We start from the raw sequence: 26,309 nt of genomic DNA on the forward strand, positions 1-26,309 counted from the left end.
TGTCATCGATTATTGTTCACATGTGTATTGCCATGAGTATTATTTGATTCATGTATATTGTTTGATTCATAACGAAAATTTCATGTATATTATTGTGAAATGCATTTAGGAACATCGTTGCATATATAAAAAAAACATGCACAACAGGCTGTGCATGTTTTTTTTAGAACCTGTAGCTTGACGGGACTTGAAGTCCTATGAAGTTGCATGCTAAATTTCTAGTGTCCGGAAATAAGCCTAAAACTTCACCGTGAAGTTTCGTAATATTTTTTCTTTAAAGTTTCCCGTGAAGTTTTGTAATTTTTTTCTTCAAAACCGACTTAGTTTCAGTGACGAAGCTGAAACTTAGTTGGTTTTGAAGATTAATTTCAAAATAAGTCGTTTTTTGAGAATAATTTGATAAATGTGACTGTTTTGAAAATTTGTCCAAAAATTATATCAAACAAATTCCAACCCTATTCTGCTGGCTATCTTGAACTCCGCCGACTTCTCTCTCCCCCCCTCGCCTGCTCAAAGCTAGGGCCTTTCATGCGACCGCGACACCACCGCCCTCACCGCGGCGGAGGCGCCGGCGCCTCCTCCGCCGGAGCACCCTACTTCCAGCCCAACTACTTTCCTCAAAACCCCAACCCTCAATACCAATCCAATCCCCAATTCTATCAACAACAAAGCAATCCCCGGTTCTACTTCCAAAACCCTAATCTCCAAAACCCCTTAATCCAGAACCGTCTCAATGTTTTCCCTCAAACCCCTAATTTCCAAAGCCTCTACATTCAATCCCAGGCTGCTCCTCCTCCTCATCGTTCGCCTCAGCCGCAAAATGCCTCCCTAAACCCTAAGGTGACGGTGGAGAGGGTCGAGAGCGCGGCTGCGAAGGCTCAGAGGGATCTCGCCACCGCTGGTGAGAATGTCACGGCCTGGAAAGTCTCGCAGGCCACTCTGGTTTCGTTGCAGGTGGATTCTTGGAGCGCGGTAGGGTTTCAGCTCCAGGAAGTTCCGACTCTTTGCCGATTGCTGGCTATTGAAGGAAAGGTTCAAATTTTACTTCTCTCCATTTGTTTAAGGAAACCAAGGATTGACATTACTTATAGGGGATTATCTTTGAAATCGTGATGTTATAGATAATTGGCATAGGTCCTTAGAGGGAAAATCCTGAAGGAATTAAGCAAAAAATGGGAAAATTGACAGATCCAATTACATTGTATCAAATCATTTCTGACTGCTACGTGATAAGAGAGAAGAAGAAATTGACAGATGTACGTATTAACTTAATCTTTGATTGTTTACGCTAAATATGTAGCTAACTTAATTCGGGTTAATGTTCTAACTAATATTTGTGATAAAATGGTAAATGTTAGTTAGAATCCCTGATTTAGAAATTATATTTTTAATATTTCCTTGTGACGGTTGAGTTCTGAAAACAATTCACGTTGAAAAGCTAATCAAGACCACAATTGCCAGGCTGTTACTAAATGTTATCGAGGTAAGGAAGCGCATAACACTGTTTATTTATTCTGTTTCTTGATACTAATTTCTTTCGCTTTAACGTATAATTCTTTACATTAGTTCGTAAAAAAGAAGATGGATTCCTTTCTGATTCTTTGTTGAGTTTTTCTCCCCAATTTAAGACAGTCTGATTGCTGGGTTAAACTGGTGGACTTTGGATTAAGACATGTTATATTGCTATTTTTTTTTATTATAATCCCCAAAATCTAAATGTTTAGATTTGTGGAGTTGTTTCATTGCATAGGTATAAGGTTTAAGGTGAAAGCAAGTCTAAGTAGAACAGTTCAGAATTTTTGAATTAATCCAATCATTTCATCACAATCTTTTTGCTTGTTTCGAAAATGTTGTAATATTTTAGCAATTATGCAGTTTGTCTAAATGGCTCCTTAGTTATACACTTACACTTACATAGCTTCATACGTTGAGAGGTTAATGACATTTTATTTCCAAGATTTTTATCAATATGCAAGCTGAAGAGGAATATCAGTCATTTCTGCGTTTGATTCCCTTTTCAATATTTAAAAATTTTCAGATAAATGCATTTATACACTGCTTTGTCGGTGTGCAAAGCATTACAACTGTATATGACTTGGAGGTGGCAATATGCAAGAATGAGGGTATTGAACGGTTTGAAGAGCTTGGCATGGGTCCTCTATCTTGCTACCCTCTTGTGCAACATTACTTCTTTGTTGGTTCAGATTCTGTTGATATTTTCAAAATATCAGCTGAGGACGTTATAGCTTCCTTGCATAGCTTCTTGATGCAGTGCAAGAGGAAAACAGTGTCAGCAGAGGAGTTGTTAGACTTTCTTGCAGAGCAGAAGTCACTTCCACATAAACAAAAGCTTGGTGTGCGGATTCAGAACTTGGGGTATGTGCTCCTCCTTTGTGCATGGTTTGGAATAGTGGTCCATGTAGCTTCTTTGCTCTTCACACACACTACACACTCCATGGGATATGGCAAGTTGCGAAGGCACACTTTTATCATCATATCATATTTCAGATGGAACAAACATGCTGCCTACAAACTTACATTTGTAAACCTGAAAATAGTTGTAATTTGGCTGTTCTTTTCTCTACTTGCTCAGCACACTTTCTTTTATGCAAAAGTAGGTATACTTCATTCTCTCTCATTTACCATATGTGTACACTAACACATGTGGCTAACTTTCTATCTCTAGGTTTATTTTATCCATTTATATGGATTCATACTGTGGAAGTAGGCTATGCACCTTACTTCTTATTATGCTTTTATAGGTAGAATTAAACATTCACCTGTCAGAGTAATTCAAAACCAGCAATATCCATAATTCCAAGTTTAAGAGTAGAAGTGCTCTTACACCATGTTTTTATAAAATGCCATGTTATGTGCACCAACGGATCATAAATCTGTTAGCTGTGGAGTTCATCTCTGACTATACTGCAGTGTTTAATATATGGCATAATCCTTTACCTCTTTTGTTTACCTTAATGGATTTTGTTACTTAAAAGTATAATCCAATTTCCCATTTACTAGTTAAGTTGTTTTGGTAGGTTGCATGTAGCGTACATCCGGCGAGGCGAGCAATCAGAAAAGACTATTCTCAATAAATCCCTGAAGGGTTTCAAACATAAGTTGAAAGAAAGGTACTCTATAGAACTTCCATCTAGTACACAGATGCATTTAGAAAAGAAGATACTTAATGAGCGTTTTGATTCTATTTCTAACCGTATTAAGATGTTTTCCTCTTCGTCCAATGGTTCTGGTGGTAAGCACACCCATTTTTATTATTCTTCTGATGACGAGTGTGAAGATTATGAGGACAATGATAACAGTGACCATGTAAATTCTTGTTCACATCAGATTTCATCTCATGATAATGGCAGTAGCCAAAATTATCCATAATCATCAGCAGCTGAAGAGATGAAAAGGCTTGGACTGATATCCAAAACCGGCGAAAAACCCCTAAAGGACAAACTAATGGATGTTTGGTGCAGGTCTTTCAGAAAAGGACAGACTAAAGGACAAACTAAGAAGAAGAAACGGAAGCGTCGAGAGAATCATGATAATACTATGAACAAATTTATGAGAAAGGAAGAAATGATCGACGTCAAAAGGCAATCGGATAGCATTAAAGAAATGATCGACTTCAAAAGGCAATCGGATAGCATTATTATTGTTGATGGTTACATAGAGGATTTCTTAACAACATGGAAAGAAGCTTGTCGAGAACATTCTGCTGCTGAGGTATGCCTATTTTAGCTGTACAATACCCTCCACACTGTTTTAATGAACATCCCTGAATGTTTTTTTAGTCGGACATATAAGCATACGACTTATTTTATATTAAACTAATGCACAATTAAAGGATATATATAATCAGTAACCGTCCAGTTTTTCTGAACTAGCCCTGTTCTGAAACTTTGCGTTTCCTCCAGCGACAAATTGCTTATTTTCTTTGCTCTGTTGAATATCTAATGCTCTTAAACCTTTTCTTTGTTAAACCATTTCTGCAGGTCCTTGATATGATGATTAACTTCTATATGACATCAAGCACTGAAAGAAAGAAGAGACAGATTCAGATGATATTCTCAACCTTGCCTGGTTCTGGATTGCTAAATGTTGCTGTGAGTTTTTCTTTATCGGATGCTTATTTTTACTTTTTTCTATGCCAATTCTTTATATAGTTGATTCATACCCTTCTCCTTCCCCATAAGAAGAGAAGCATGCAACAAGAAACCCTTCCAAAGCTCGCCTACATGCAGGAAAACCTTCTGTGGCTGAGAATATTGTTCGAATATGCTGTCACTTGAGCTGAGACTTTGGGCATGTGTACACTCAATATTCTTCAGAGAGCTGGCTTTTTGTATAACAGAGTCATATCCTTTGATCAGAATATCTACAACGGCCTTTGAAGTGACATGATTAATTGTTAAAACTATATATATGTATGTATAAACCTTCTGTGGCTGAGAATATTGTTTGAACATGCTGTCACTTGAGCTGAGACTTTGGGCATGTGTACATTCAATATTCTTCAAAGAGCTGGCTTTTTGTATAACATAGTCATATCCTTGATCAGAATATCTACAACGGCCTTTGAAGTGAAATGATTAATTGTTAAAACTATATATATGTGTGCATATAGGGTGAGGTTATAAAACAGAAGCTTACATGACTAATCTATGGAATTACACATTTGCTCACCTGTATTGTTAATCCAAATTGTTCATTATTATTGACACATCAACAAAACCAAATGGGTAAAAATTCATATGATTTTGGTTTTTCTATTCTATAATTCAAGGGACTGAAAACGATTCATCTCTAAGAACATTACAGGCTGTTCATTTCTAGATCATGAGAAATGTATACTGTAGATTTTGAATATATGTGATTTTTGATCTTCAAGAATTTTAGAATGTATAGACTGCTGCAAATGGGTTGGATCATTGATATAGATGGTCAAACATATACTTTATAGGTGGGTGTAAAATCTTAGTTGCACTGTGTGTGTTAAGAACTTCACCATCTGTGGGAGTGTGTGTGGAAGAGGTTTTTATTTTATATATTTTTAGATGGGGTGTGTTTTGATGTGCCACCCCAGCCCCTTGGCTAGTGCATTGCTGATGTGGCGTACAAAGTCCTTTCTGGTTTGTTTTGATGTGCCACCCCAGCCCCTTGGCTAGTGCATTGCTGATGTGGCGTACAAAGTCCTTTCTGGTTTGATCAGATCATTGTATCAAGTAGTTGGATCAGTGCATTGCTGATGTGGCGTACAAAGTCCTTTCTGGTTTGATCAGATCATTGTATCAAGTAGTTGGATCATATCATCATAGTCTATTACCATAAAAATGGCTGCATGTACATTAAAATGGTTAATGGACTTTCTTTGATTGTTGATGCATCTGTCTTCAATTACCTATAGGTGCATGTAGCAACGCTGTATGTAGCAAGTGTATTTACTATACATGTCATACTTCCCTGGATTTGCTTTTCTGTTTTCTGTATGGGAATTTTATTGCTAGCACATCATGTTTCCCTTGTCTTGTGAGATCTTTAAGTTTCATTGCACGCCTCCAAAGTTTTGCTTGTTGGGGACTTATCACACATCATGTTTCATTTGCTTAACTAATTTCATTTAGTTTGAGCTTGTACATATAGATTTCTGTTCATAATTTAAACATGAATATTACAGGTAACATGCATTAAACGTGGATTGTTGGACAACATATACGATACCATTCAAATCTTTGGTGATCATGATTCTGCCCCTTCAGCTGAAATTGTAGAGATCAACCCTTCAATACAAAAAAGTTCAGCATCAAATAATTCCAAGAACATCGATGAACTTGGTTACAGTGAGTTATTTGCCCTCATCTCAAACATTTTTCATGGAAACATTTCTTCTAAATTCTTTCTCCTGATGTGATGTACTCTTAACTCCTTTGGGGAGAACTTGTTGTACTCTTTTTACTGTTCAGTGTTTTAAAGAGGAATTGATGTTTAATGTTGTTCTCAGCTTCACAGATATTAACTTTGTTAATTTTTTAATTGTGCAGCAAGTATGTAAAGTAAGACTTCATATTTTGTTATTTCTAATTTTCTCTTTCCATGAATTCTATTGAATACGAGTTCCTCTTAGTGTTATTCAGCAATGCATTAAGTGAGTGGTTAAGGATAGTTAACCACTTAAGTTGTAGAACACACGAAATATAAGTTAACCAAATTATGTCATCTTATTCTTAGCTTGCCAAACACAAACATTAGAAAATGCTTACAGTAAGTCATTTAGACGGGTTAACATTGATTATCAGCTATGTTACCCCGACACGACCAAATTGGTCTCGTACCCGTGTCGGGTACGTTTTGGGTATGGATCCGCACCCAAACGGCAGGGACACGGCCAAGTGAGGGGAAAAAATCAACACAAAATTCTAAACCCAGGAACCCTAGAATCCATACTTGAGCCTGGTGGGCTTGGACTTACGGCGGTTGGGGATGTGAGTATTCACGTCGTCAGCTGGGCGATCTCGCTTGTGGTATGGTTTCGAGCGGGAGAACTTGCCGATCCCTTGAGCGAGATCTGGGTTCCTGGATGAAACCCTAGCGGTCGTACGAGGGGCTGTTGATGGAGGATTGCGGGAACCCTAGAGATTAGCGAGGAGAAATGGGAGGAGACGACGAAGACTAGAGGAGAAATGGGAGGAGGCGACAAAGATTAGAGGAGAAATGGGAGGAGGCGACGAAGACGGGAACCCTAGAGGGGGAGGTTAAGGTTTTATAAGGGAGGGGTTTGGGTTTGGGTTTTTTTCATAACCCGTTTGTTTTTTATATTAGGAGGGGTTTGGGTTTTATATAGGGGGAGGGGTTTGTGTTTGGGTTTTATATGGGGAGGGGTTTGGGTTTGGGTTTTATATGGGGAGGAGTTTGGGTTTATATAAGTAATAATATTAGTTCTAAATTTTTAATTAAAGTAGAATTTTTAAATTAAAGTAAAAATAATTTTTGGGTATATTTGCAAATGTAGATAGGTTTTTTTCAATTCAATATTGATCTACAATGAATATAAATATATATATATATATAATATATATATACTATATATATATATATATATATATATATATATATGATATATATATATAATATATATTATATAGGGAAAAGTGAATCTCAAGGTGACACCCTCCAGGCTCCCACCTAAGACGCGACCTAAAATCACACATCATTCGCCTCTTTTTTTTTGCGATCCGCTCCCCGTTGAACCATTGATCTCACGTTCTTAAGACCCAAACACACCAATTTTGGGGTTGAACCCTGTCGTGTTTTAACCCTATTCCACTCGTTGCAATTTTAACGCCGTTTTGAATGAATAGAACTTTTGTACGGCTCAACGAATGGTCAAAACACAACGGGTTCACCCCAAAATATGGTGTTGTTTGGGTTAGAATGTGCTAGATCAAGTATCAACGGGAGCGGATCACAAAAAATTTTTAGAAAATGATGTGATTCTAGGCCGCGTCCTTAGTGGCGGAAAGCCTAGGGTGTCACCTTAGATTTTACTTTTCCCATATATATATATATATATATTAATATATATATATTATATATATATATATATATATATATATATATATATATAGTATATAAGGTATATATATTATTTATATATATTTAGCCGTGTCCCTGTACCCTACTTTTTCAAAATTTGCGTGTCCCGTCCCGTACCCTACTTCCTAGGGCACACAGATTATCAGTCTGAATAATGGTTTGAATATCAACCTTTGATTGAGAGCTTAGAATAACCTCTTGACTCTTAAATTTATGAAGAACGTGATAAATCCGCCCCCCTCCCCTGCCACAAAGAACCGCGCGCCGCGGCCGCCGCCACAACAGGTAACGCAAGTCTTCCCTAACAGTGTAACCAACTATGCTGTTCTTTTTCCGAGTCAACTAGATTAGCTTTTTCTTTGTTAAATTCTCATTTTCTAACATTTTCCAAATTTGGGTTTACACCTGTCTTCGTATTTTATGTCCTGAATTTTGATGTAATTTAAAATTTTACTACCACATGACAAGCTATTTGCATTGTTTAAAGTGTACCTTTTAATTTCTTTTTCTATCTGATAGGAGTTACTGCTGATGATATCATTAAGAATGTCACCGAGTTTTTTAGACTTGATGTCACAATGCCTGGTAAAAGAGAATTATCTTCTGGGAAAATATTTGCAACCTTGAAAAAGCTGTGTGATTGCGAAACATGGTTGGCAGCTCAATACTCGGTCAAGGAAAATGAATTCAGTTCTCTTGGCTATGGAAATTTCTTTAGCTTTCTGGAACATCATGCATCTCTGCTTCCAACTGAACTGCATAACTTCCTTAATGGAAAATCTCTTGAGCCATCTCGTGTGGATGCATCAATGCTTCAACATCAGCTTGGGATTTTGCTATCTCAAGCTGAGAGTAATCTGGTTGACACAGGGAATATATCTAATTCTGACATCTCTCTGGTTCTCAATAAACAATTCCCAACAGTCAGTTTCCACATACCGGGTGATGCACCTGAGAAATACTTTTTGGACCTTATTAAGAGGCAGAAAGATTACAATAATTCTACCTGTGTCCTATACTCCATATCATTATTGGGGAAACACTCGATTGGGAACTTGTCGCATTTCCAGGAAAACCTTCCATCTAGAGGTAATTGGACAGACGTTGAAACAGGCCAGCATATTTCTTTTCACGGTAATGCCTCCTCTAAAGATGCTATTGACTGCTTACTCAAGGTACCGATGTTATCTGATTTGCTATCTTGGTCGCACTGGGATGTCCTATACGCTCCCTCACTTGGGCCTCTCTCTGATTGGTTGTTAAATGAAGTTGATGCTAAAGAATTATTGTGTATTGCTCCCTCACTTGGGCCTCTCTCTGATTGGTTGTTAAATGAAGTTGATGCTAAAGAATTATTGTGTATTGCCACAGTGGATGGAAAATTTATTAGAATTGATCAATCGGCTACTGTTGATGATTTTTTGGAAGCTATGATTCAAAAGTCACCATTCCAAGTAGCTCTGAAATTGTTGTCTATATTGTCTTTATATGGAGGAGTGCACAATTCTCCTGCAACTCTTCTCAAGTGCTATGTACAACGAGCAGTTGATGTCATAATGGCAAACTCTACTAATTCAATGGAACTAAGGACAAATGGGGAAGCTTTGATGCATAAAAACACATTGAAAGAGCAAGACACTCGTGATAAGGTCTCAGCTATTGGTATTCAATCCATTGGTTCTAAAAAAGCAAATAAATCCATAAACATTCGCAGTACACTATCTGAGAATTTGTGCGGAATCAATAACGCTGTTGTTAATGTTTCTAGATTTGTCCTTGAGTGCCTTGGCTATTTGCCTTCAGAATTCAGGAGTTTTGGAGCCGGTGTCTTGGTCTCAGGGCTTCTGTCTGTTGCTAAAGATGCACATTCAGTCGTTTTGCGTGAATGCAGTCAAACTAGTCAGCGTCTCATGCTTCATGAAATTGGATTATCACTTGGAATAGCAGAATGGGTTGATGATTTCCACAACTTTAGTTCAACAGTTGCTGCCGATTTGTTTCTCTCCTCTACAACCTTAAATAGAACTTCATGCTCAGGGTCAGGTGGAACCTCGATTCATGCAAGAGACAAGTGTGAAAAACCTGTATCTGACAGTTATAACATCTCTGACATTGTGGCTGATGCTTCACAGGAACATGTGAACGAGTTGTTTACGGGAGAGAATGTTGGAGAAATTGATCATACTTTGACGAATGGTCATGGGAAAAGCCAAGCTTTTAATGGTGCAGTAAATAAGAATTATGGTGTTGCTGAAAATAGCGTAATCCAAGATGCAACTTCTATAATTGAATCTATTCGAAGTGAAGAGTTTGGTCTAGACCCTAATCTCAATAATTCTGACAGCTGCATGCTAAAGAAGCAGCATGCTCGCCTTGGAAGAGCATTACATTGTCTTTCTCAAGAACTATATTCACAGGATTCACATCTTCTGCTGGAGCTTGTAAGCATCTAAAATAGTCTTGTCAAATAATATATCTTTGCATCATAGTTGCCATTAATGAAGGATGCGTGGACCTTAACGGTGCATTTATATGTTCTCAGAATCTTCTTGAGCTAAGTAGCCTTGAGGTTATTATCATTCCATTATCAAACTGAAATGATAATCTAAATCACAAGTGTTTTCCTACTTGTATTTGTTTTCCTTCTTCAGTAGGCATCTCATCATAACACTTCTGAAAGGGATTTTTCATGCATTACTTTTATCCTTACGCTCAATTCTTGCTTGTCTTACTAAATATTATACAATAAATCTCGATGATTGTCGGGGAAATTCTGTAATATCTTACATTTTGTGACTAATGCCATTTACTATTAAATGTCAGTTCCCTTCCCCTATAGAGAGTGGCTGAAGTTGTTTTTCTTTATGAAGATTGATGTTCTGCATTGATGCTTTTTGGAAGCTTTCACATGCCTGTATTGTAGTTTCATTGTATTTGAAGGAGGACTTGTCCTGTGGCTGCCATTTTAGAAGAACTCCATGTGTCATGGAGCTGTAATTAGTTGCGTAGGCTAATGTTATTTGTTTGGCTCATGATATGATCCAAGTAACTACGGTAGTTTTGCTGACTTAACGTTTGTGTCTTAAGTGTATACATGTGTAGGACATCAAACAAATTCAAAGTAAACTGTACTGAGTCATGTAACCTTTCACATCTTTATTTAGATTTCTTGAAAATATCTCGAGATGTCAACCCTAAGCAGGTGTCTGAAGTCTACTTTCTTTCATTCTTTAGGTCACATTCCTAGTCAGTATGTAAAATTACTTCTCCCTTGTTGTTCTTTTATGCCTGTATTCATGGAACTAACAACAACAACAACAAAGCCTCTATCCCAAATGTTTGGGGTCGGCTACATGAGTCCTAGTCTTTCATTCCACTCTATTATGGTCATCTCCTCTGTTAAGCTAATCATTATCATATCTTGCTTGATTGCTTCCAACCAAGTTCTTTTAGGTCTGCCTCTAGATCGCTTTGCTCCATTAACTATAATATTATCAATTTTCCTAACTGGTGCACTAAAAGGTCTACGTTGTACATGACTATTCATGGAACTAGGCTTATTTTATTTACTTGTTTGAGGGTGCACTAAAAGGTCTACGTTGTACATGACTATTCATGGAACTAGGCTTATTTTATTTACTTGTTTGAGTATGGCTTAACGGTGGGACTGCATTCATGACTATTCATGGAACTAGGCTTATTTTATTTACTTGTTTGAGTATGGCTTAACGGTGGGACTGCATTCTTTAAAGTACAGAGGACGCCACATTAATTTGTTCAAGCTTTAGATCATATCAAAGCTGCTATTACAATCTAGTACTGCTATTTGTTTTTTTCTACTTTGTATTGCTTCATAGTTGGTGGATCTATAAATCTCTTTATTTGTTTACGCTTTGAATTGTTTTTGACTTGGCAGGTTCAGCATATCATTATCTCAGCAAACTAAACCCACTTCTCTAACTAGATTGTTTCCTGATGCACTAGGTACAAAATGCAGATGACAATACTTATCCTGAAGATGGGGATCCCACGCTAGTATTCATTCTTCAGGAGTCTGGTATTGTTGTTTTAAACAATGAAAAGGGGTTCTCTGCTGAGAACATAAGAGCCCTTTGTGATATCGGGAATTCAACGAAGAAAGGATCAAGAGCAGGTTATATTGGACATAAAGGCATCGGGTTCAAATCGGTATTTCGGGTAGGATGAATGTAATGTTTAATTCAGCTACGTGTTTCATGGTTTTCCATGTATTTTGCTTATTGTTTTATTTGATTTCTGTTTGCATTTGAGTTGCATCTTGGTTAATACCATCTATGTGATGCTACATCATAGACATGCATGGACTCTAGTTTCATGGACCTCAACTTATGATTTTATGCTGAAACAATGATGTGAAGCTGTGAAGCTTATTTTTCTCTGATACATTATGGTTTTGTAGTTAAATAATTCTCTATTTATAAGATGGTTGATAAAATGGTTCTTCTCCAGGTTACAGATGCCCCGGAGATCCATTCAAATGGTTTTCATGTGAAATTTGACATAACCGATGATCAGATTGGTTTTGTTTTGCCTACTGTAATTCAACCTTGTAATGTTGACATGTTCAGGCAGCTAGTATTTGGCGAAAATCATTCAACTGCTGATACCGAGTGGAACACTTGTGTTGTGCTTCCTTTCAGGTCTACAAGTAAGGTGACAGGGGTGGCCTCCATAATGTCCATGTTTTCAGATCTTCATCCATCCTTGTTACTATTCCTACATCGGCTTAGGTGTATTAAATTTATGAACATGCTCAATAAGACGCTTGTTGATATGAGAAGGGAGACTACATCGGCTTAGGTGTATTAAATTTATGAACATGCTCAATAAGACGCTTGTTGATATGAGAAGGGAGATCCTTGGTAATGGCATTATAAAGGTTTCTCATGGTCAGGACACAATGACTTGGCTAGTAATCAGTAGAAAGTTGTCAGCTAATCTCATTCGTTCTGATGTACAAAGTACAGAGATAGCCGTTGCTTTCACCCTAGAGGAATGTGAGAGCGGTGAATACAAGCCTCATCTGAGCCAGCAACCTGTTTTTGCTTTTCTTCCACTAAGAAATTATGGGCTGAAATTCATTCTTCAAGGAGATTTTGTTTTACCTTCTTCGAGAGAAGAAGTAGACGGAAATAGTGCTTGGAACCAGTGGTTATTAACAGAATTTCCTGCATTGTTTGTTACTGCAGAGCAATCCTTCTGTTCTCTTCCTTGTTTTCAGCAATATCCAGGAAAAGCTGTGACCACTTTTATGAGTTTTGTTCCTGTGGGAGGGGAAGTACATGGATTCTTTTCCCCTCTTCCTCAGATGATAATTTCTAAATTGCGTATGTCAAATTGCTTACTTTTGGATGGTCCTGACCTGAGTTGGGTTCTGCCGTGTAGAGTTCTCAGAGGTTGGGATGAGCAGGTTCGCATGCTTGTATCTGATAGCTTGCTTCAAAAACATCTTGGTCTTGGATATTTGAGCAAGGATATTGAATTGTCTGATGCATTAGCAAAGGCACTTGGTGTTCAGGACTATGGACCCAAAATCCTAATTGACATTATTTCATCTCTATGTTGCTCAAAAGACGGTATTATGCCTTTGGGCCTTAAATGGATTTCAGCATGGCTTGGTGTTCTTCATTTGACACTATCTACTTTTTCTTCTGGATATCATTCCTTAAATTCTCGATTGCAACATGACATGATTAATTCCCTTAGAAAAGTTCCATTTGTTCCACTTTCAGATGGCTCATACAGTTCTGTGGCCGATGGTCCGATATGGTTACCTTGTGATGGTTCCAGTGTTGGTATGGACGATAAATACAGTGCCACATTATTTCGCAATCTATTTGCCAAACTTCGTACTGTCAACCCTCTCCTTCTCTCAGCAGCCAACAACACGTACGAAGAGGCCAAAAACGATAATCTTGTGCACATGTTGTGCAAGATTGGTGTTCAACCGATGTCAGCACATGAAGTCATAAAAAGCCACATTTTAGTAGCCTTGTCTAGTGATAAGTACAAAAATGAAGATAGACATTTGATGATTGAATATTTATCATTCATATTGCTTCATTTTCAATATGATTGTGCAAGATGTTCCTCTGAAAAGAAAGACATAATATCAGAATTACAGAAAAGACCTGTAGTACTGACAAACTATGGTTATAAATGTCCAGTCGATGAGCCAGTTCACTTTGGTAAGGAATACAAGAATCCCGTTGATATAGATTTATTTACTTGTAATATGGACAACAAATGGCTAGAAGTTGATGTTGCTTATTTAAAGCATCCTACTACTCAGTCATTATCATTTGGGGAGAAGAAATGGAAATCTTTCTTGCAGGAATTAGGAGTCACCGATTTTGTGCAGGTCAGTTGCATCAAAAGGGATTTATCAGATATTCCATATATTATCTCCGGTGTTATGATGCCTGATGAAGACCTTACTATTGCGGCATCATCGGTCAATGATTGGGAGTCGCCTGAGTTGTTTTATTTCCTGTCTACTTTTTCCTCAAGAAGATGTCGAGAAAAGTGTATTTACCTTTTGGAAGTTCTTGATAAAATGTGGGATGATACTTATAATGCATATTCAAAAAGTTTCCTTGTTTCCAAAACCAATGAGGGTAAGAGAACCATCGAATCTTCTTTCATGAGAAGTCTCTGTGAGTTTGAATGGGTAGCATCTAGCACGGACAAGAATCTGCACCGCCCTCAAGATCTTTTCTATGACTGTAATGAAGTACGCTCTATTTTAGGAAATCTGGCCCCATATGCTGTTCCACAGGTCAGCCCACTATCTGATATATCGATCAGTTGGTGACAATCTGTGCAATATTCTTTATAATTATTTATGTCTTTTTACAATATTCTTTATCTTTATTTATCTGTATGTTTATTTTATTTTTGGGATGAATGCTCCATGCCACGTTTTGTGTCTCCATTTTTTGATAGCTTATTGCCTTGTAGATATTGGACAATAAGGTAAATACTGACCTATTTCAGTTAAATAGGATTGGAAAGAAGATTTTTTATATATAGAAGATCTTTTAACTCTGGAGTTTCTGGAAGTGTTTACTTGACCTGTTAAATTTAATCCTGTTGTTTTCAATTGGATATTTCTTTATTTGCCTTTTCTTCTTCTTGAAGATCAATATTGCAATTCTCCGCTGCCCCTTTTTTCATATGTTATTGAAACATTAGTTGGGGTTCATCTGTATTGCAAATCAGAAATGCTAATATGTTTGTTGTAATCAAATGTGATCTCTCTTTTTTCCTATCATCTTCTCACTGTCCCTTAAACTCCATTGTTACTCGATGACTTATTTTTTGGGAAATATTTGAATGCTAAACTTGTCAGTAAAATTTTCATAAGTAGGAAGGATTACAGACCTTGTTTTATTCATCAGATGGAAAATAAAGAAAATGTGATGATTTCTCTAGAATGAATCTTACATATTTTCCATTTTACTAGATTCTTCCCTCTCTAGGATTACTCCGGGTTTTTGCTTCCTTTGCCTCATTGGTTAGGCAGGCTAAATCTGCATGTTTAGTCAGGAAAATATTATATGGGCATGGATGGATTGCCGATCTTCTATTATTTGTCTGAATCTGCATGTTTAGTCAGGAAAATATTATATGGGCATGGATGGATTGCCGATCTTCTATTATTTGTCTGCTACAAAAGGAATAACACATGATGGCCTATATGGGCATGGATGGATTGCCGATCTTCTATTATTTGTCTGCTACAAAAGGAATAACACATGATGGCCTGCTAACCAAGGGAACCACCACTCCCCCAACCACCACCACCAGAGGAAAAACATACGTATGGGTGTCACAGACACACGGGAAAAAGAACGCATGCACACAATAATGCTATAATCTTGCTCCTCCTTTTAGACACTTTCCCAGACCACGAGAATTTTGGGCATATGCACCTTTGATATTACAAGCTAAATCAGCATGACTAATCAGATGGATTCTTTACCTGGGAGCTTGTCTTTTGACATGTCAAAATTTCATGTAGACATGCTCCGAATCTGACCTTGATATAGCGTGACATGTACAAGACATGAAGCTTTGCATGTATACATGATATTTCTTTCACTTGTCTTCTGACGCACCTTTAATTTTATAATCTTTAACATCAGAGGTTTTATAGCATTCGTAGACCAACTTTAGAAATTGCTACACACTTTTTTTATATGGATTATATTTCTGGAATTTTTTTCCAAATTTTATTTTAATATGTGGCAATAAACACTAGTTTACATTTTCCACCTGACTTCTAATGATTTAAGAAAGTTAATATTAGAGCTAATATCTGTTCCTACATTATGTCTGTTCAATCGTATGGAATGTTTGTTTATTAAAGTGAAGATTTCGCTCGCCTGTCCTCACTGTACCTGTATTCAAAATTTTTCATATTCCTGTATGTGTCCTGTCATGCCCATATTCTATATTCACGAGTTTTACAGATCCTGTTTGATGGGGAAAAGACGTAGGTGTTGCTGATACTTGATAGTGATGAGAAGTAAAAGGATTGTAGGGAGAGTACTGATCTGTTAGTTTTGTTAGTTGATCACTCGAGCTGTTGAGCAGTTTGCAGACCATGTTTATTAGTTAAGCATCTTATCTCCAAGATGTACATCATTATGATTATCTGGATTTAGTTGTCTTAGAGTGCATTAATTCTTTTGAAAGAAACCTTCGTTCCTTCACTAGTTGATGGGAATCTTCTATGAATAAGTGGCAGCTGTTTGGGACGAAAGGAGCTTGCCGTGGTACACAAATATGCATCTGATCGATAGTCTTTTGGTCATATGATGGAAGCTTATGCAACCTGGGGGTTCTATATTGTCATTGTCTTAAGCCAATGAAGTATAAATATGATGATAGAAGATGTCAAATTTTGAATCAGGCATGTTCACCTATTATGGAAAATTAAAATGACAAGCTATAGCATGATCTTGTTTTCTTAAGTAGAAGCCCTCAGTGAATGACATAATTACCTATGTCTTCAGCGTATACATTAATTGCACATTTGAATACTTAACGATAGTCTCAAGCCTAGGTGTAATACAGTATCCATTGTTCTTGTTCATTTTTATTATGACATTATTGCTATCGTTCTTCTTGATCATCTGAATGAAGGTTGTAGCTGGATTAAACTTGGACATGCCATTCCCCAACCCCTTCCTTTTACCACTGAGCAGGCCTTAGTGACAATGTTTATAACTATTATGATCATAATATTTACTATACTGCAATCTACTTAAAAAACTTTATGCTTGGGAGACATCTTTGACAATTATATTACTATAAAGTAAAGGCATCTAAATGACAATGATTCTTGTCTAAGCCAGTCTTGTCTTGTCTTATCCTAGTTTGAGTCTTAAGTCTTAACAAATCTTTAACCTTGTTGGTATATTTGTCTGTATTCAGTTTAAGTTTTCATGTTCAAACCAGGAAAGTTTGTGGTTTTCATGTGTCATGGTTCCAAACTTGAGTTTGATATCTGAAGCCACTCAAGGATGTCTGTATACTTTCAGATCCGTAGAGTCCATTAGGTTGGGTTGCAGAAGAACTCAAGTTTTGTTGTTCAACAGGAAGCCTTTGAGTACCCACCTTACATGACCAATTTCCTACCCAGAAACATGTATTCCTCCTTATAGCATAACCAGGTTGATTTTCATCACCACATGACACTGGTTTCAGTGCAAACTCATGTCAGTTGTACAAAGAGCCAAACCTGATAGCTCATGTTGAATAACTTAGAACCCCGAGAATATCACAACCACCAAAACTTTCCTATCTTGCATAATAATGTTTATTTTGGTTTCTGCTGTTTTGCAAATATGGTGCTTTCCCCTCATCCCCAAACCACCACCACCCTAAATCCACTCTCTAATTCATGCTCTATTTGTTACCATCCATTTCAGGTAACAAGCAAATTGCTTCTGAAGGATATTGGGCTCAAGACTGAAGTATCAGTAGATGATGCTCTAAAAGTTCTTCATTCCTGGAAAATGTCTAAAGCTCCTTGTACGACAAGGTATTTTTTTAAAACTATTTTAAGTCGTTGGCTTTTGAATGTTCATAAATATAATTTCCCTTTTCTTGCTTGGAGAGAATAATCTCATTGGTTTCACTATCGCATGCTCTAAGGTCCTTATGGTGCAATTTTTTTTTATAATTTCAATGCGATCTGGCAAGTACGTATCTTGTGCTTGAATTTTATGCATAGGATACTGGTATATGCACATCAATTACATGCTTTGATAACAAATTCTATATGCCTGTTATTTTTGGAATTTTAAGCTAAATGGTTTCTTGAACAAACTATTGATACTTGCTCATGCACTATGTGGGTGTGGTTGGCTAGTCATCCGTTCTTATCGTATGATTTTCACCATTAAAGTAGATAGCCTGCTGCAACACCTAGATACTATTAGATGAGAGAGCAAGAGCGAGAGAGGGAGAGGAAGAGGGGATATACCTGCTACAACGCTGCTTAGTACAACTCATCAATCTCCACTCAATTAATGAATGAGTTATTTAGATAATAGAAATATTTAACTAACTGTTCTATAGGTCTTGTAGCAGGCTTTATGCCCTTTCCCTTTTTCTCTCATAGCTCATTCATTAATTGAGTGGAGATTGCACGACTGACAGCAACGAGCGGCGCTGTCGTAATCTCTCTTTCTCTAATCTAATAGTATCTAAGCGCTGTATCAGGCTATCTATTTAAATTTCTCTTTGTAACCAATTCATTAACAATAAGGCAATTCATAACTAGCATATGTCTGTGCCCTATGTATAAAAAAGGGGAAAATAACCCAATTCATTAAACTCCTTTATGTCGCTTGATAGAGAGCCCAATTCATTAAACTCCTCTTTATGTCCCAATGTATCAGTAGTGCAATCTCCACTCAATTAATGAATGAGTTATGAGAGAAAGAGAGCTTGCTACAACACTTAGGAACTGTTAATATTTTTTATTAATATCTAAATAATCCATCCATTAGTTGAGTAGAGATTGGTGCCCTATGAAGCATCGACACGCCAAACTTAGCCCCGAGTCCGTGTCCGACGCGTGTCGGACGCGGACACGCGGTCAACGCCACCTACGCGGGTCAATGCCCCGACACGCTCTCGACTCGTTCCCGACACGACTGAGATTCGCGAACACACAAGCAAAAACCGAAACCCAAACCTAAACCCTAATTTCTTCACTTACCAGGTCATGACGTCGCCAGTCACAATCCCTTCGTTTCTCTCTCTTGACAGAGCTGCTCTTCCTCCTCGTCGTCGTCTCTTTCTCCCTCGAGATTTCCTCGTCCTCAACTCTTTCTCCCTCGAGATCGGCTCTTCCTTGTCCCCGCCGCCAGCCACAAATCCAAACCCTAGGTTAGTCTCTCTCTCTCTCGATCTCTCAATCTGTTCGTCTCTCTCCCGATCTCTTCGTTCTCTCTCTAGGTCTCTCTCTGATTCTCTTTCTCTCTTTCTCTCTGAATCCGTCTCTCTCCCGATCTCTTTCTCTCTCTCTGATTCTCTTTCTCTCTCTGAATCCGTCTCTCCCGATCTCTCCGTCTCTCTCAGTCTCTGTTTATATGCACTGAATTCTTTCTATGTGTTTTTCTTTTCTCTTTTCCATGTCATGTATCTTGTTAGTTGCTATTTAATTAGGATTTTTTGTACAGTAACAAATATTATAACATGATATCAAAATAATCAGATTTATTAACTTTTACCTGTCACAAAATTAAAAGAAGATAGTTTAGAAAATAATATGGCTGAATATTTCATGAAAAGTCGGATCAAAGACTAATAATAGCTCCTTATCATGATCAATTGCAACAAAATGCACGCCACTGCTTATCATTTGGGTTGCAATATATTATATATGGGTTGCAATATATTATATATAGCTCCTTATCATGGTCAATTGCAACAAAATGCATGTCACTGCTTTGATCCAACATTCTGTATTCGAGAGTCGAGACTAATAATTGATTATTTAAGTCCAAAAATAAGCAATTAGAAAATAGGAATACAATATGAATATACATATTTAATGAATGAATTATGAATATTTCTTTTGGTAGTTGTGTTGGGAAATTTGATTGATCCTTCATCCTTGCTCGTTGCTACTTAACTCTCAAGTATACTCTGTAAAAAAAAACGAAGTCAGTGAGCAACAACAACATAGTAATTAGTATAATTAGAAAAAGAGCTTAAAAATGGAACAACAACTTAGTAATTACATTTTAGTTTGTTGTTTGAATTTTATAAATTTATCTATATATAATAATAATATTAAAAAAATCTACCTGTGTCACTGTGTCCTATTTTTTTGGGTTTTGCCGTGTCCGTGTCGTCGTGGCCGTGCTTCATAGTTGGTGACCGCTACTGAGCAGCGCCGTAGCAGGATATATCCTCCCTATCTTTCTCTCTCTGATCTAATAGTATATAGGCGCTGTAGCAGGCTATCCAGTTAAATTTCTTTTTATAACCAATTCATTAACAATAGATCAATTCATAAATAGTGTATGCCCGTCCTATGCATATTAAAAGGGAAAAGTAACCCAAATCATTGAACTCCTCTTTATGTGATGAGAAAGATGATATTTTACGGCTTTGTACTATTTAGCTCTTAAATATTAATTGCTGGGTTTAAATTTTTTTTAATAAACAGAAGACATTTCTAGATTGCTAAGACATACTTACTAGCGATCCTATCTTATTAGTCTCATTGGAAGAGTCTTTTACAGTGGACCAATCGGAGTTGCATGTGTGGAGGTCATCAAATTCTATGATCATTATGAATGGATTTTCCTACTCATTTAGACAGTTCCATAAATCGCAGAGAATTCTATCATGTTCCTTCCTTAGGAGCCTTCTCCTAGATGGAAGAGAGATCTAATCATGTTCCTTAAGGAGCCTTTTTCCCCTTTAGTAACCTCTGGGCATTAAAGATTGGATGAAAACCAACCATACTTTTCCGCGATCCAAAGACTTTGTATACGATGTGTTATATGCTTGTTGTGTATTCCTCTTGACTATGCCCTCATTGATCAGTTTCGCTCTATTTTGCTAAGACCAAAATCTTTGTTTTGAAATAAAAGTATAACATGATAACCTAATCAAATTGAAAGAGAACACAAACCTGAGAATTTTTGTGAATGCAACTCCTGTAATTATCAGGGAACCTCCAAATGAGCTATCAAGGTAATAATTTTGAGATAAAAGATGACCTCAGCAGTTCATATGCTAGTATATATATTGTGTTGCAAACAGATTAATTATCATTGACTTTGGGTTACTTACAACCAAATAGGTAAATATATGTGGTTGTAAATGATATTTTACACGTGGATAGACTCTCTCTTGTTGCCAGAGCTAAGCATTTACCTCCATCATCCGTTTTCTTTTAATGTTTTTGTGTTGGATGCTTGTACATCAAATCGTATTTTAGCCCTCCTATTGCATGTTGAGGATTCCAGCAGTCAAATATGAAAAATAGAACAACCAAATTATCTGTTACTTTTAGCTGTGTCCTGGTACACAAGTAACACAACCAATCAACATTTCACCTTGAACCCACATGATGTAGATGATGCTGTGTCCCAGCCTGGAAATTCGAAAGAACTGAAATACAACAGATGGTGACAGGGAAAATAACTTTAATTTAACATTTTGTAAGTAGGTACTCATTCTGCATCATTGGACTCTCAATATAGCTAGATGAGGCTCTGCACCATAATTCAGAGCTCTCTATCCATATTGAGAGATAGTCCTACAGGTAAAATATTGGTGAGTAAATATTCAAAAGGGCATTTGTAGGAAATATTACGATCATTAAATAACATTATCCTTTCTAGGTACATAGAGTGGATATTTACTTTGTCCATACACATGAAGCTATAGAGATAGTGTTTTTCTCTATCATGTTTTCCCCCTTATTTTATTCTTTTTGAACAAGGGCGATAGGCCATTCTTGCACCTACAACCCCTTCATGACCAATCCACTGCTTTTTTACCAGTAAGGTCTGCCTTACCAGAGAGAGATGGTGTTGTCCTGTTTCCTATTATTACTTATGCTGTCTTTCACTGATTTAAATATCCCTGACATGACCTGATATATGGACCCGATATATGGCCTGATATAACTTTTTATAGGGCTTGTTTTAACTGATATGATCTCTAAATATTCTTTACCGTGACGATGTCCCGGATATGGCTGATATATCAGTCGATATGTTAGCCGATATATCCTTATATTTGGCTTGTCACAAAACAATATACCGTGTTTGGCGATTTTTAGGTGAGATATTCATGATTTTCCCACTAGCAAATGACATTTTGGCCTAAAATAAAAATCAGACGAAACATTGTAATGTTTATTTGTACTTTTGTTTGTTTTACAAGGTTGATTAGTGATCTCAAACATATATTATTTACATTTTGTATGCTTATATTTCATTAAGTATGTTGGGATTACATTATTATACTATATATGCAAATATCCTTTATGGCATTCCAACATTTACCACCTATCCAATATTTTCCTAATATCGCAATCAAATATTAATTTTGGCCATCCGATGTTTCCCTGATATCCGATATTTAAAATGTTGTTGTCTTTAAATAATGTCTATGCCTGGACATTGTCTAATTAAAAATTTGAATGAGCTAATTGCACCAAAAACTCAATACAGTATAAAGCATCTTGTTATGTATTATCTCTAATAGCTTTGCCGTATTTGTTGGTTTTTTATTTTGATGATCTGTTATTTTATTTACGCTTGCTAAGATCAGTAGCTATTTTTAGTTGTTCTACTTTTCCTTTTGTAATGCTGTTTTTATTTACAAATCTCATTTAACTATTTTTTATTTAACACTTATTTATTATTTCTGTTTCAGTATTCTTCAAATGTCAAAGTTTTATGGTTTCATCTGTGATGGACTCATGAAATCAAATGTAAAGATTGATGAAGAATTCACATCAAGTTCTTTCATATTTGTTCCATTTCTCAGTACCTATAGACACAATGACGCATTGTCTGGTATATTTTTGTCACCTAAAGAATTGTATTGGTATGATCCAACTGGTTGTGTGGACAAGGCTAAGGAATTGCTAGCTTTTTGCTCGTCAACTAAGGACAACGAGTCTGTTCCCTGCAAGGCATTGGCTACTATCTACCCATGCCTTTATGACTTTTTTGTAAATGTATGTGGGGTGCCGAAAACCCCTCCATTCGGTAATTACCTTCAGATACTTTTACAGTTATCATCCGCTGCACGACCTTCTCAGGCAGCTCATGTGGTAAGCTCTTACCCATTTAAGTACAGCGGTTCTCAAATTTGTTTCTGAGAATTTCCTTTCTTCCAGGCAAAGCCCAAGATGTTTCTTGGGTTTTTGTCATAGTCATATTTGGATATCTTTGTTATTGATCCATGCCATTCTGAACTACATATGTGAAAATATTTGGCAGAAGTTCCTATGCTTGGAAATCTCAATTTTTTGGGGAATATTATGCAAAATGTAAACATGCATTTTGGTCATATACTAACTAGTTGAGGCTTTTTGGTGCACAATGAGTTCACATGACATGTTTCTTTTCCTTGAGTAGTCAAATTGTTACTATTGGTGATACATAGTTTGAATTTTGAATAATGACACTCATGTGGTTGTGTCCTAGTAATAATGGACGTGGTTTTTCTTGTTCTTTTTCTTTTTTTTTGAACAATATGCCCAGGTAGTTTTCACATATATTTATTGGTTCAGGTCTTCATATACTTCTCCTTTGGCCTTTTCCAGGTTTTTCAGGTGTTTGTGAAATGGGCCAATGATCTAAATTCAGGGTTGATTAAGTCCAGAGAAATTCTTGACTTGAAAGAGAATCTTCTGAAAGTGGAAAATACAGTGCTTCCAACGTTGCAGGATAAGTGGGTGTCTCTCCACCCTTCGTTTGGTCTTATATGCTGGCCTGATGATGATGAATTGAAGCACCAATTTAAGCATTCTGATGGTATTGACTTCTTACACTTTGGTGAACTCAGTAAAGAAGACAAGGAAAAGCTGTGTGGAAGAATTGCAGCACTAATGCGTGATTTAGGTGTTCCTGCTCTTTCAGAGGTATGCATGTTTTATCCAAGTAAACAATTCCTATTTGAGTTCCTTTTCCTTTTCTAACTTTTCGCAACTAAATGATGCATGCTTGGCAGGTTATTTCCCGTGAAGCAGTATTCTATGGTACACATGACAACAGAGACAAAGCTTCTCTGATAAAATGGATTCTTCCATATGCTCAACGTTATATTTATAAGCTCTACCCAGACTTGTATCTCAGCCTTAAGCAGCTTGGATTTGAGAAGCTTAGCCATCTACAAGTAATTGTAGCTGACAAGTTATTTTATAAAAACTATATTAAAGGACGAGGGAGCACTTCGAAGAAACGATTTGAATGTTGCTGCCTTCTGCAGGTTTGCATCTAAGTGTTTTGATTGCTTACATGACTAACATTTTGCTAGATGCCAGATAATTGATGATTTTGTGGGTGAATAGTATTTGGTTATGTACACAGATGCTTGGTGGCCGAGCTTTTATTCTTACTTCTTCAGCCTTGTTTTTATTCTGCAACAAGTTTGTGCAATGACTTTGTTTTGTTTTGTTTTAAGCGTAATGGAGTTACTGAAACCTACATTTACATTTCCACAGCTTCATAACTGACTGCAAAGTCCGTAACTAAAATATTTTAGGGGTTTGCTTGTGTTTGACAGCAGACTTTATGGAGCATATATATAGTTACTTTGTAAAATGTCTTTGAGAGGATATGAGACATTAATTTCAAAGTTGAAGTTAGATTCTTTTGCAACTACGTAGATCGTGATTCTTCACTGTCATGTTTAGCATAGGGAAAATGATATAATTTTTAATCGGGACTTGTTAAATAAATTCGCATAAATTGGTGAAGCTTAATTATTTGCTGTTTCTGCAGGGAAGCACTCTGTACACAACCCTTACAGCAGATTCTCATTCCATATTCTTGGAGCTCTCGCGCTTTTTTTTCGACGGGTCCACTGAATTACATTTTGCTAATTTCCTTCACATGGTCACAACGATGGCTGAATCAGGGTCAACCAGTGAGCAAACAGAATTCTTTATACTAAATAGTCAAAAGGTTCCTATGCTACCCACTGACGAACCTGAATGGTGCTTTTCATCATTACTGGAACTTCCAAACGCTGAGGATCCACAGCCAGCCCTTGCTTCCATGGATGTTGATCATAACACAGCTGAGAAGAAACCGGGCAGCAATCCAAATTGGCCACCTACGGGTTGGAAAAATGCCCCAGATATGAGTTATGCTCAAGCAAATTATCACCTCACAAAACCATGTGGAGCCCCATCCCTCCACAAAGATAAAGTATCCAACAAAGCTCTTGATGCTATTCCTCTCACAGAGGATATCCCACTACCAGATGAGATCGACGGGGAATGGATTATAGAGGAGAGCAATACTGCACAGTCCACGATAGGATTTCATGACTCCGGATTGATGAATAACCAGTTTAATTTGTTCAGTTCTGAACCAAACAATGATTTGAGTGACCCATTATTGGTCTCTGCCCCAGAAAGGGTGAGCCTTTGTTATCAAACTAATGATGGGAGTCGGTTATGGAAGACTGGAAGAACAGGGGAGGTAGTTGCATATAAATACTTTGTCAATAAACTTGGTTCTGGAAATGTGAGATGGGTTAATGAAGGAGCTGAGACTGGATTACCATATGATATGATTATTGGAGTGGAAGGAAGCAGTAGGGAGTATGTTGAGGTGAAGACCACGAGATATGCAAGCAAAGATTGGTTCGAGATATCAGCAAGGGAGTGGCAGTTTGCAGTTGAAAGAGGTGATTCTTACAATATTGCCCATGTTGTGCTGGGAGCAAAGAAAGCAACAGTTACTGTGCTTAAGAATCCGTTGAGACTTTGCCAACAAAATGCATTGCATCTTGCTCTGTTGATGTCAAGGCAAGCGAAAGATTCGACCGTTGTTACTTAGAACATGGGATTCATTTGAACTAATGCTTAGTTAATAAGCTGAGGGGTGATGAATGTAGATTTAGCCATTGTTTAGGTATAGATGGTGAGTGTTCATCCTACTCACCATGAGTGTTGTATTTATTTTAATTTTGGATTTATATAGAAAAATTGTAAATAACAACCTATGTGCAGAATGCAGTGGATGTTTAATCATGTTAATCTTCCATCACATGTGAAAGATCCTGCTGGACTTGCTCTGCGACTCTACTGTCGGAGGTTAAAACATTTATTTATTAATCTTCAGCAGGTTAATGTTGCAGTTTCTTGGGGTATACCTTCCATTGAAATCTTCATTAAAGTGAGACTTGTTCTTGAATTCTGTATTTTCGATTTTTAGACACTCCCTTGTTCCACAATGCAAGTAATTGAGTATGCAGTGCAATTTGGAACCATGTGCTGGGGGTTCAATGATTTGTTGATACTGGATATTGTTTCACACGTTCTATTAGATCCTTGATTATATAGTAACACAGGATCTGTTATACCCATCGTCTATCCTTGAAAAAGAGCTGACTTGTTTCACATATAAATTGAAGCCAACAACTAACTGTTTTGTACTGCAAAA

General features: G+C 37.0%; 1 protein-coding gene across 1 annotated transcript; it reads left to right on the forward strand.

Moving 5' to 3' along the window:
* LOC109836938 lies at positions 456-26,006 on the forward strand. The gene is made up of 16 exons (XM_020404989.1): positions 456-1,032; positions 2,039-2,376; positions 3,039-3,131; positions 3,483-3,732; positions 4,002-4,112; positions 5,684-5,846; positions 8,119-8,854; positions 8,924-10,040; positions 11,584-11,796; positions 12,088-12,368; positions 12,439-14,416; positions 17,577-17,689; positions 22,561-22,963; positions 23,459-23,776; positions 23,866-24,123; positions 24,639-26,006. The coding sequence occupies exons 1-16, from the start codon at positions 529-531 to the stop codon at positions 25,701-25,703; spliced, it is 7,941 nt and encodes a 2,646-aa protein (XP_020260578.1). The 5' UTR covers positions 456-528; the 3' UTR covers positions 25,704-26,006.

The sequence above is a fragment of the Asparagus officinalis genome, chromosome 4 (assembly GCF_001876935.1).
Source record: "Asparagus officinalis chromosome 4, Aspof.V1, whole genome shotgun sequence".
Taxonomy (NCBI): Eukaryota; Viridiplantae; Streptophyta; class Magnoliopsida; order Asparagales; family Asparagaceae; genus Asparagus; species Asparagus officinalis.

Bases quoted from the DNA above. Each gene is read 5' to 3' on its own strand.
- LOC109836938 (XM_020404989.1), top strand. From the start codon at position 529: ATGCGACCGCGACACCACCGCCCTCACCGCGGCGGAGGCGCCGGCGCC. The intron at 4,113-5,683 runs GTGAGTTTTTCT...TGAATATTACAG, and splicing joins CTGGATTGCTAAATGTTGCT to GTAACATGCATTAAACGTGG. The intron at 23,777-23,865 runs GTATGCATGTTT...CATGCTTGGCAG, and splicing joins GTGTTCCTGCTCTTTCAGAG to GTTATTTCCCGTGAAGCAGT.